Source organism: Gymnodraco acuticeps, unplaced genomic scaffold, assembly GCF_902827175.1.
Source record: "Gymnodraco acuticeps unplaced genomic scaffold, fGymAcu1.1, whole genome shotgun sequence".
Classification (NCBI taxonomy): domain Eukaryota; kingdom Metazoa; phylum Chordata; class Actinopteri; order Perciformes; family Bathydraconidae; genus Gymnodraco; species Gymnodraco acuticeps.
In genome coordinates this window covers 8,009,865-8,022,239 of record NW_022991154.1, presented here as the reverse complement: position 1 = coordinate 8,022,239, position 12,375 = coordinate 8,009,865, and the positions used below count along the sequence as shown (strand labels likewise).

At 38.5% G+C, this 12,375-nt stretch overlaps 1 protein-coding gene and 1 long non-coding RNA gene across 2 annotated transcripts in view; one reads left to right on the top strand and one right to left on the bottom strand.

Moving 5' to 3' along the window:
- st3gal3a (ST3 beta-galactoside alpha-2,3-sialyltransferase 3a) overlaps positions 1-4,329 on the top strand; it is a 33,011-nt gene extending 28,682 nt beyond the window's left edge. The window contains 1 exon segment of the mRNA XM_034237435.1: positions 3,828-4,329. Within this exon segment, the coding sequence (XP_034093326.1) occupies positions 3,828-3,932 (105 nt within the window). The 3' untranslated portion in view covers positions 3,933-4,329.
- On the bottom strand, positions 2,935-6,802 carry LOC117560530. Its single transcript, XR_004571180.1, has 2 exons — positions 6,763-6,802; positions 2,935-4,197 (listed from the first exon to the last, which is right to left on the bottom strand). It is a non-coding gene; the product is annotated as an uncharacterized LOC117560530 (long non-coding RNA).
- Positions 6,803-12,375: the final 5,573 nt, after the last annotated feature.

The following is a 12,375-nucleotide window of genomic DNA, read 5'->3' as shown; positions in this document are numbered from 1 at the left end:
AGATCAGAAATGTATTTTGGGCCTAAACCATTCAGTGCTTTATAAACCAGCAGCAGTATTTTGAAATCTATTCTTTGACACACAGGAAGCCAGTGTAAAGACTTCAGAACAAGAGTGATGTGATCCACTTTCTTAGTGTTAGTGAGGACTCGAGCAGCAGCGTTCTGAATCAGCTGCAGCTTTCTAATAGATTTTTTAGTGAGACCTGTAAAGACACCATTGCAGTAGTCGAGTCTACTGAAGATAAAAGCATGGACAAGTTTTTCCAAATCCTGCTGTGACATTAGTCTTTTAATCCTAGATATGTTCTTTAGGTGATAGTAGGCTGATTTAGTAACTGTTTTAATGTGACTGTTGAAACCAGGTCAGGTTGTTTTGAACATTGCAGGCTGAAGCTCAGCGCTAACTTGTATACATTCTGCCAACACATTGATATGCTAAGTTGCAGGACATCTCTAAGCAGTTGACCAATCACAACAGAGCTGGCCAGCTAACCAGAGCAGACTGGGCTCTGGTTTTAGACAGAGGGTGAAAAGAGGTGCTGCAGCACAGGCAGTATGAGAAAAAGAAAGAGCTTTTTGAACATTAAAGCATGGAGACATGTCCCAGTAGAGGCACTAAATACAAATATATGATCCTGAAAATATGGTTAATAGGGCCCCTTTAACTGATGTAAAGGTAAAGAAAGAGCAAATCATTACTAGTTGCTACACTGAGAAAACAAAAAAACATTGACTTAAATTAAATGCATTTTGTCAACAGACTTCACATTACTGTATTATGTTAGTTGAAAGCTATAATACAAGTATAAATAAAAAATATTAGGTTCAACTTAATGTTATTGCTTTCAACTAACATAATATTGTTATGTGAAATGTGTTAAAATGTAATTAAAGTCAATTTTTCAGTGTAGCTTACACCATGTGTATTTTTGAAAAAGGACAAAAAATAGTTTGATGTTCTCCAGTCATTAGTGCAGGAGTATCATTATACTAAAGATGATGCTTTTGCTCTGACGCCCACTCACAGGCTAAGACGCTGTCTCCACAGAAAGTTGTCTGAAATATATTTTATTCCCTTTTGAATATATAGTTTATATGTTTTAATTTGTGAGAAGCGAGGAGAATTCATATTTCTGGTTCACTGAAGTTATTTAGGAGAGAAACCGTGTTTGTTTTTTTGCAACATTTTTGACACATTAGTAACCCAAACTAGTTTACAGTTCAGGTTCCATATTTCCTGCTCATTATCCCACTCTTAATCCACAACACTCATCAAATGTTAGCAACCGATCGACCGATATCGTATTTGTTAGTCTTCCACGTTTATGCTGCACTGGAACAGTTTACTGTGACCTTTCTCTCATTTATATGCCTCTCAGGAGGGATTTACCCAGCATGCTGCTTAGTGGCCTGGATGTGTATGAAATCTCAAGTATAGGAACGTTGCTGGGTGTAGTCACGGCGCACTACATGCATACAGGGCCTAAACCGCCATTCAGTCCACTTCACAGTGTCCAGCCTGCTCATAAATCACTCTCAGCCCAGGTTACTGAGACAGACATGCAATCCCTTCATCCTATTTTCACCGCCTGACACAGACTTGTGTTTCAGTCGGAAGAGGCGCAGAGCTGCTGGGCCGCTGCCATGTATAATTGAGACTGGAACTCATTCCTACACTCCTTCATTAGCCAACATGGACTGTGTTTTTTTTCTCTTGGCAAGTAGCAAAATCCATCCATCGGAATAGGGATAGTCTTCATCATCTCTTTTAAACTGGATAACATAGTGTCAATGATTACTTTTTTTATATTGCAATACATTTAGTCAATCAATAATACAAATGTAATCGCAATGATAATGTGTGAGTAGTCTTGATTAATCACAGGTTTAAAATACTGGTATTTACTTGTATAATTGGTGGGAGATAGAACAAATACACGTGTGGTGTAGTAATAAATAAATACATAAACTGGTAAGAAATCAGATGATTGATTTCTGAATTATTGGAATGAAGTACGAACATTTGCCGACACAAATCCAAAGCGTTAACAAACCCACTGTCACGGAGAGCTGCTATGATCGCCTTCTGTATAGTGTCCTTAAATTGAGGTAGTGGTGGTTGTTGCTGATGGTCAGTGGTCTCCAGTCGGTGCATTACATGCAGCTTCCGCACTGTAGTTAGGGAAGGAAGTTGGTGTCTAACTTTGGTGTGTGTGTGTGTGTGTGTGTGTGTGTGTGTGTGTGTGTGTGTGTGTGTGTGTGTGTGTGTGTGTGTGTGTGTGTGTGTGTGTGTGTGTGTGTGTGTGTGTGTGTGTGTGTGTGTGTGTGAATATGTTAACGTTTTTCATATTCATTCACAGTCTTAATTTAAATAAAAATAAAAAAAACTATTATTTTCAGTTACCACAATTTCAAATATAACATAAATGTTTAAAGCTTTGCTAAACAAGCATGTTTTTTATTTTTATGTTTTGCTGACAAAACAGACAATTTCTTGTTACTTTTTTACAGTATAAGAAATATTAGCCTAGGTCACTTAAAGCAGATGCCTTCGGCTGTCTCTGGCTGTCACAAGACCCTCACCATACCAAGATGTGATCACAATGCGAGGAGAAAGGAGACTAAGTGTTCTCTTACAGTATTAGGACCCGGTGTATACCTTGGGACCTGTGATCAGATGTCATTATCCAGATAACGTATCCACAAAGATCGAGTGTTAGCTTATGGAGATAGCTTTTTGTCATCCCATGACAGTACGCAGCAGGAGTATAGGATGATCCTAAATATCCTAAACAGTTTTGTGTTTTTACATTATTCCAAATGTTTTCAACAATTTTCAAACCCAGAGAAGTCTGTCAGACGTATGATGACATATGCCCTTGAGAATGTGTCAGTATTTGAACCACACACTTTTAAATCTTTTAACTCGACATTTGAAATGGATGAAGGATTTTATTCATGGGTCTTAAGTTATCAGAGAAACAAGCTGAGCAAAAGTAAGCAGCAGCGTAAGCGGCATGACATAGCTTTACTTATTTTCCCTTTCTAAATAAGGGTTATCTACGGTGGCCGACAATTGCAAACGGGCCAAAACATTTTCATTAGCAGAAACAAGAGTGCTTCTTGACGTTCAGGGATTATAAAGATGGCCAACAGTCACTGTTGGTGGGAAGTTTCCTACAATGTAAGTTTGATTGGCTTATTATAACAATGTGATCACATCATTCCTTCCGAACTAGGTTAACTGGTTTAGAAAGCTAGCTACTAGCAGATCTGCAATAATATTGGAATGAATCATAAACTGTTTCCATCAAGAGTTACAGTTGGCAAACTTTATAATCCCAAAACCGGTTCCAGCAATATGGGCATTTTTTTTAGTTTGCAGTGTTTTGTATTTGCAGCATTTTGCTAAAGGAGCGCTTTTAGTAAACGCTGCACATATTTAGTCAGGTTAGTGAATTTGTTTCCAAGTTGGTGAAGATGATTCTTCATTTCCATGTGTTTTGGCACATTTGTGATTTTATATTTGCATTATTTTTGAAGCTGCAGCGCATTTCTTCCAATGGGAATGTTTTGGGCCATTGTAGCGAATTTGCACCTGACGGCCACCATGGTTATTGGCCTTTTTACGGATGTGAACAAAACTCAAAAATATGTGTATCAATGCTCATTGATACACAACCTTTTTGTGCTTGGTTTATTGAAAGGGGAAATTGTATTTATTTTTAATAAAATGTTGGTTTAAAGAGTGAGACATTTAGAAGGTAGCCTGTTGAGTGTTGTCCACCAACTAGCTCCTGTCCTGTGTCTCTGTCTTCTCTGTAGTCCTGGACTCACAACATATCGAAAGAGAAGAAGTTCCTGCTGAAGCTGGTGAAGGCTGGAGTCATCCAGGACAGGACCAACGGAATCTGTGGAGCAGGATGCTGATGCTCTCCACTGCAAGACTTGTGAATGCAGCGCACCTCTACCTGCTCTGTAACCTGAAGAGAGAAGGCTCTCAGCAGAGAGCAGCAGCTGTCACACTGTGGTCAGTGCAGAGAGACCAGAACACACTGTCCTGCTGCTGTATTGAAATATTTCAAGCAATATGCCTCTGTTTCAAGCTCCTCTTAGCCGCATATTTACTGGAATGTGGTGCCCCGGCTCAGGTATATCTTCCGTTTTGGGGATCAGCACCTAGATCTGCTGCAGGCTGAGGAGAGGAGGATAGGATGAAGAGATGTTGGGTTCAAAACATTGAGCATGTGCCAAGTATAACTCTACAAGTGTCCTTCTGCTCACAGATCTGAATGTAAGTTGCATTAAACATATCGTCACATATTTATCCTCCAGTTTCCGTCGACTCAACCGTCCTGGACCATGTGTCAGAGCGACGAGGCAATCATTTCATTGAGTCGCTCAGATTTAGCATGAGGCTAATAAGCTGCCTTTTTTCACGAACATCACATTCCCTCCACGGACGCTGAAGAGTGATGTTTGTTCTTTAGCAACATACTACAATCCCTACAGACTCAGCCTGACATTAAGCTTCCATTTCTGAAGAGGGAAATTAACTTGAATGTAAACAAAAGGCAATCAAACTACGCTAATATTTATAATATGATGCTTATCATGTGTTACTGATTTAACCTTTTAAACACTATCGAAGTGTGTAATCAGCTGTTACATTGTGTTTTCGTTCCTTATATCAATAATGGCTACTCTAACAGAGATATAAACATAATCGATAGGCGCTTTCACACCGCAGTACTTTTCCCACTTTAGTTCCGACATAGTTCCGAAATGTTGCGTTCACACCAAAAGGAGCCGGAACTAAAATTAGTTCATGAGAACCTTTTCCGTCCCTGCAAGAGAGCAGGTACTTTCGTGGGAGAAAAAGGTTCCTATGTCTGATTGGCTGGGCGGAATGCAAACCACGCCCCGTAAAACTCCCAAAAAGTTTTGTGAAGCCGGCATTTTATTATCCTCGCATTAGCATTAGCCCGGCGCACGTACGCAGAGAAACTAACTTATGGCAACACAAAATAAAACATGGGAGCGGTGGAGATGAGGAGGTGTCGGCGTTCTGGCGATTTACTCGGAAGGCTTCAGTAGAAGCTGCTGGGAGTCCCAGCAGCTTCTACTGAAGCCAGTCCCCAACTCCGGGGACTTTGGGCGGCAGTATACACCGTGAAGTTGTTTGCGGCCTGCCAGTAAACCCAAAGCAGAAGAAGAAGAAGAGACGTCATCGGTTTAATTCTATAGAGTCTGGCTGCAGACCGCAGCAAGGAGGCGGATCGTATAGGGGCGTTTCCTAAAGGGTTATGAAGCCCGCCCCCACGTATTTCTTAAAGGTATATGACGCTCTCTGTTTCTCATTTATTTTAATGCTTTGAATGAATCATAAACGAACTTTGAAAAATAATAATTATAAATAATTTGCATAAAGAATGAAGAGTATACAACCCACAGAGAAGACAAATTCATAAATTGTAGGTATATCATTTTTCACTGTTTGCGCAGTGGTAGTAATTATTATTCAAATCAATCAACTACGTTTTATGGAAGATATTGCTGTATATCATTTAACAACATGAGTAGAGGTTTCTGTACACCTAAAATACTGAAGTTTAAGTTACTGTCCTGATGTGTATCATTCATTTGTTCATGTGGTAAGATTAATAAAAAAATAAGAAATATATATAGTACATACAAAGAGGAAAGTATTTATTAAACAAACATGTTATTCTTGGAAGGTGCCTCCAGCATCATAGAAACAGTCAATGCTGCAGAATCCTGCCAGCTCATCTTCCGAGTACATCCCAGAGAGTTGTCCTCTGCGCCCATGTCCCCTGTAGCCTTCCGAGTTTTTGAATGAGCTTTGATATTTATATTTTAATTGGATTTCTTATTAGTTTATGCAGCTCAAGGGGTCACATCATTTGTATAATATAACTAGTGTTTTTGCTTATCGATATTAGGAAGTTTTTATTATGTTACATTCTTTAACCTGTCTTTAATAGTGTTAGGTGAGCTATTAAGCATGTGTTAGATGACCAGTGACTCTTCTCTAATCATATTACTTTACCACATTTCTGATGATGCCATAACTAATGTTACATAATTATAGAAGACACATCCGAAGTGTTATTTTTACATATTGATTAGCAGCCGACATTTACTGAAAGGATGCGTCCGTCTCTCGTCTGGTTCATTACAACTAGTAGTTACAAACTGTTACAGTTACAACCTTAATCAGTACCGCACATCTTATTACTCAATTCAACCAACCAAGCTAGCCATGTTGTCTATCCGAATCCATACCATATTATTTGATTAAGTTACAGTATGTAGGGCAGGCCTACTTATATTTCCAAGATAATACAACAGTACACAACAGTACACTAGCATCATGCTAAGTGCTGGTTAGCATCACAGCATATACGCTAACCTTAGGTCAATTAGATGATCAGCTTTGGTAACACAAATCCGTATTGTTATCGAGCCTGATAATCTATTGACGATCTAAATTTAACGTTATTTCAACAGTAGAGTAGGCCTGGTTGCAAACGGGACTATAGGCCAACGTGTTTATACCATCATGCTAAGTTAGCATTTAATACCACAAACATTTTTACCACATACAACTATTATTTACTTTATTAACGCTTAACAAGGTTGGATAGTCGATGTTGTACTTTGATAACGAGACAATTGTGTGTTAAGAAAAATGACATTACAATAAATATAAACATGCATCTCTGGAAAATACTATTACCGCTGTTTCAACTTGTTGTTCGGCCATCGTGAAAGAACGAATGACTTATTCTGCGAGGATTTATAAAAGCAGCTGGAATCCCTTAAATTGCATTACTGCCACCTACAGTATGTATTTCTGCTGAGTGTCATTATTCTATTGGATAAAAAAAGTTAGGAAACCCCCCTATACGATCCGCCTCCTTGCTGCGGTCTGCAGCCAGACCCATCTCGTTTAATTTGCCTAATCCTCCCCCAGGGATTTATTCCGGTGTGAACGTAATCTGTATTTAGTTCATGAGAACTAAAGAGTTCTCATGAACTAAATTCTGATAAACCTTTGTGGGGAAAGTACTGTGGTGTGAAAGCGCCTATTCAGACACCAAATGTATTGAAAATGATTCGCTATTCCATGTCCCCATAGCAGAGTTCCCGTTAGCTGGTAATTACCGGACTACGACCGGTAAAATATGCTGAAGACCGGCAAATCTAAATCTCTCCGGTCAAAGTGTCCGTTCAAAATAATTTCCTTTTAGCGCAATACCACATCACTTGCGCAACTTGCGCCATTTATGTGACAGATAAGAATAGTCAATTCTAATGTCTAACACGTAATGTGGAGAAAGAGATGTCCTGGATGGGTTGATTGTGCGTTGATCTGTTGGTAATGCCTCGGGGTTCCAGTGGGCATGTAAACAAATGCATAATGCTGCGCTATACTTTGCGGCCTCACCCGGTTGCATAGCGACGCTTATTGTTTAGGTGTCTTTTAATAAGCAGGTAGTCATATCATTAGCTAGAACTAGCTGGATCTGATCGATATGGACATAAACGCGAGTCTAATCTGACGGGAGAGAGAGAGATCAGCTGCTGCTGACGAGTCGACACGCAGCTCTGCATGATCACATGCAGCGGTGAGCGGACAAAACACACTTCAGGTTAGAATATCACACGTAGCTATTTTAGTTACCTCTCAAACTACCGTAACTAGTTATAGATATGTTTAGTTTTACTGTCGGGTCACTCATTACTGATCCGCGAGCTGCATGATACTGACGGGCTGTCAGGAGAGGGAGAGTGCTCCGTTTATTATTCCCGTCCATCCATCCATCCATCCATCCATCTTCTCCCGTAAATTACTGTTCACTTTTGAATAATGTAGTTAATCTGCTATGATTAGTTTGTTTAATATCGAATCATATCAATTTGTTTTAAAGCTCAATAAATAACAAAGACCTTTGACAGGCATTCTCATTCTCATTTTGTCCGGAAGATTTAAACTTTAACGGACATGTTGACCGGCGAAAAAATATTCTAACGGGAACTCTGCCCCATAGTGTTGCATAATAGGGTGGAATATTGTATAACTTGGGAGTTAGTTTTTTCATTCCCGAAAAGTGTCCCTATTGAAGCAGATCATAGCAAATTGGTGCTAAATGTTTTGGGAACCCGTTTATCTTTTGGCTCTGCAGTCCTCTCGGCCTTCAAACTGTATCCAATCCAGTTTTTGGAGAAGGACATTCAAAACATATATTTTTCTTTCTGTCCAATCACAATTTAGCTGCAAAGAGTGCCTTCTGCAGCAACATTCACTTAAATACTATATTTAGGAAAATCGGACAACTTCAGATGCACTAAACGTCAAAATAATAATGATATTAATCTCCATTTGATTATATGACATGTGTTTTTATGTTCCTCTAAAACATAATCCTGCATTGGTCAAACAAAACTGAGCTGTGAAAACCAAATGTATTTTTAACATCTTATTTTGAGTGGAAAATACTTCCTCTAACCTAACATTCATGAATCAACCTTTACATCTTATGTAAACCGTAAAACAGTTGGTGAAACAACTTGAAACAATATAGAATATGTGTCAGCAGGAGAACAAGAGCCTACAATACTGCAGCCCTTTACTTGTTCCATTTTAGACCTTTTTGATAAGAATTGATTGTTGTTATTGGGTGAAAGAAATGTGATGTATCTCTTTTTATGGACTAGTTGACTGCTTTTTGGAAGACTCGTGAAATGCAGCAGTCGTGAAAGCCAGACAAGTTAGTACAAAAAGTTCTCGAAGATCTCCAATGTGCTCTATTTGGTGATAAGCCATAATTGCAGATGTGTGATCCAAACTGTATGACTATTGATTTTTCATATGAATGTTTTCACAGACACCCAGCGCAAATGAAAGGCCATTCTATAGCGAGCTATAGGCCCCATCACCGTTTAACTCATTTCGCTAAAGATAGTGATATCGATTTCAATGGAAATATTCCAGGCTGTAACTTTTAAATTAAACAGTACAGGCTCTGTTTTTTTCCTACATATTTTTACAACTGAAATGACGAAACAGGTTATGATCAAAATCAAATGTTTCATGGGGAAGGAAATGTGTGTAACATGCTTGTTAGTACTCAAGGGTGAACATTGTGTTTTTTTAATGAGGAAAAATACATTTAAAATTACATTTTGTTGGTTTAAAAAAATCCACAGGGTATTCTCAATTTGTTAACATTCACAGAACGGTGTCCAACTTTGAGTGGAATCATTTGCTGCTGTTATGTGAAAAAAGGTTGATTAAACACTGATTAACATTGATAGACAGGGGGGGGGTCATGGTGATGCTGGATGTGAAATCGATGACCCTTTCTCCTTCTATTAAGATGTTGCTGTTTATTGCCCTCACTCACTTCACTCTCAGGCCCAGCATCAGTCACCATCAGTGTCACTATATCAATGATCAATCACTCAATGTATTCACTGAGATCTACTGTATTGTGCTGTCTGTATGTTTGTGTTGCTTTATTCACTCTGGCCTGCATTCTCAACTAAGGCTGTTATATGGACGTTATGCTGGTCAGAGGCTCAAGCCAAAGTATTCATATTTCTTGAAAGCTGTGCATAAAAATCACGTTAAAGAATAAAGATATAAGTATGCTGTATTTTGCCAAGTCTGTTGTTTTTTTCGTGCTTTGACATTATAGTTGAGGGTTGTCCTTACGTATTTTCTTTCCAAACTTCTGTTCTTGTTTGGAAGTTCTTCCTGTGCTCATGAACTCAAAATCTCAGGACACTTGAAGGGAATCACTCTAGATAAGGCCTACATTTCCCGACAACTCGAGATTGAATTTATTCGATTTTTGGGGTTAAAGGTCACTGACTTGACATGTGTACAGTCCTTGGTAATCAGGAACACCCGGAGGGAATTCATCTGATTTCTTATGACACACATTATGCATACATTAATTTGAATAAAACATTAGCCTACCACTAATGGGGACATTTTTGCAATATTGAAGCTACTTTTATGACTATGAAGGATCTGGGTTCTTCCACCACTAAAAACATTTACATTATCAAAAGAATAAAATGGATAGATCAATATCGATCTATACAACATAGAACAACTCAATTTTATATATAGTCACTATAATCTTATGTAGAAATATTTTAGTGCCTTACCTATACATGTATTGTTCTGTATAACAGTCGTAATGATTTACCTTAGATATAGTATTACAGCAGATAATGTGAGGTCAGGTCACAATTATTTTGTGCCATAAATAAACAATGGACTATGAAACCATGAGCATGTATTGTTAATTGATGGTACAGTTTATTCTTAGTTCTGTTTGTGCTGCTATCTTGAATTGAAAAGGCAACGGGTGGACCTGAGCGAACACAGTACAGAACTGCACCCTGGGACCCCTGAATAGGTCAAGACATTTGATTCTATTAAATATTCAAAAAGATGTGATGTTGTTGTTCTCTACACTGTCACTCCCTGCCCATCTTAGCTCCTCTCACAGTATGCAGCTGCTGTTTTATAAGCAGTAGTCACATGTTTATGAGTGAATGGAGGTAAACACGAGGCGTGAGTGACTCACTGTTACTCATGCAAGGAAAGGCATTGCTGTTCAAATCTGTGTTACACTTTAATGACCGCTAAGCAAAGACAAACAAGCTAAGTTTAACCACTCGTTGTCATGTTAGTCTTACTCATCGCAGGGCCTGGTCAATGTGAGAGCAATACTAAGGACTGAAAAAGCATGTCATCAATGAAACATCTATTATTCTTAGTAAAAAAAGAACTAGACAGGATTTAAAGAGTCCTTTTTTGAAGATGACCAACTACAGTCTTTAAGGTATTTCTTACTTTCAAAACAAATCCTTTAAGTATGACCTGAGGATCGAACAGCATGACATTTGAAAAAACACAACAACATTTGGTGAGTGAGACTAGAAAAGGTAGATACATATTGTTTCATTTTTCCTCTTTCATCAAGGTCAACGTGTATATTTCTGATACCTCGGTTTATAGGACAAGGACTTGAAGTAATTTTCATGATTCTAGATTGTTTTGGTATGAGTTGTAGAGGGATGGAGATACAGTATCATCTGTAGAGATGTCTGCTTGCTCTCCAGTATAACGGAACTACATGGCACTCTGCCTGTGGCGCTTAAAGCCCATCTTCTCATTGGTTGTTGTCAGGGTGCATCAACCTGGCATCAACCCATCGGGGGCGGCGACATTTTTTTGAAATTTCATAACAACACAATTTCCCGATTTTGGATCAACAAAGTACATCTTATTATCTTATACTAACAGAACTGCGCCTATATTGCGTACAGCGCCCATACACTATGGCACCCCCCCCCCCAAAAAAAATCTAGTTGAACTGCCCCAGTTCAACTTCTGTAAAAAACAGAGGTTTATGTGAAATAGTTCTATTTTTAAAATAAATGGTTTTAGTGTGCAATATTAGATTTTAGTATTTGTGTTCATTTAAAATAAATCAAACTCCCAAAAAACGTATACAGCTTCTGTGTGCTTTTATTAACATTGGAATTTACTGTGTAAGCGGCCGCGGGAGGGGAGAGACTCTCCTGAAAGACTGAGCGGCTCTGATAACCTCAGCTCAGTGAGGTAAAGGCACACCTTTATATGATCATTATAGTTATAAAAAAATAAGAGAATAGGTGAAAAACAGGTATGAAATATATATGACAGTAAAAAAAAGTTGTTTCATATTGATGTTGAGAGATGTATCCATAGATCTCTTAATTTTGCTCGCAAAGTGCACCAGATTGATGCTTTTAACTTCAATATTTAAAAAAATAATCTTCCTGGGGGAGCATGCCCCCAGACCCCCCTAGAGGATGTTAGGTCGCCCCCCACCACTTAAATCATGTTCAAATGGATAGGATATACAGTTGCACACATCTTGTGTCCATATCTTACTGTTTTGGTGGTCATGCCACAACTGTGCATGCGCGAGTCATAGTGAGTGTCTGCATTTGGGGGGGGGGGGGTTTAGCTGACATTAGCATTTAGCTAAAAGCATAGCTGGGCAGTACTGCCTCAAAGAGTTTAGTTTCATTATTACTAAAATATAATTCCAATGATATGGTTTGCTGTACGTTTAACACAAAACTTCCAAGAAGTCTATGCTCCAATTATTTCAGTGAGTGAAATTCTAGTATATCTTTTTTTGTTAAATGTTATCATTAATTAGCATTTATCGATGTTATTGAAAAGCTAATTAAACATCCAGCATTCAAGCAAGACACCCAGCTGTGCTAACGGCGCTAACGGTAGCAGCAAAGTAAAAAAGAAATAGACATGAAGATG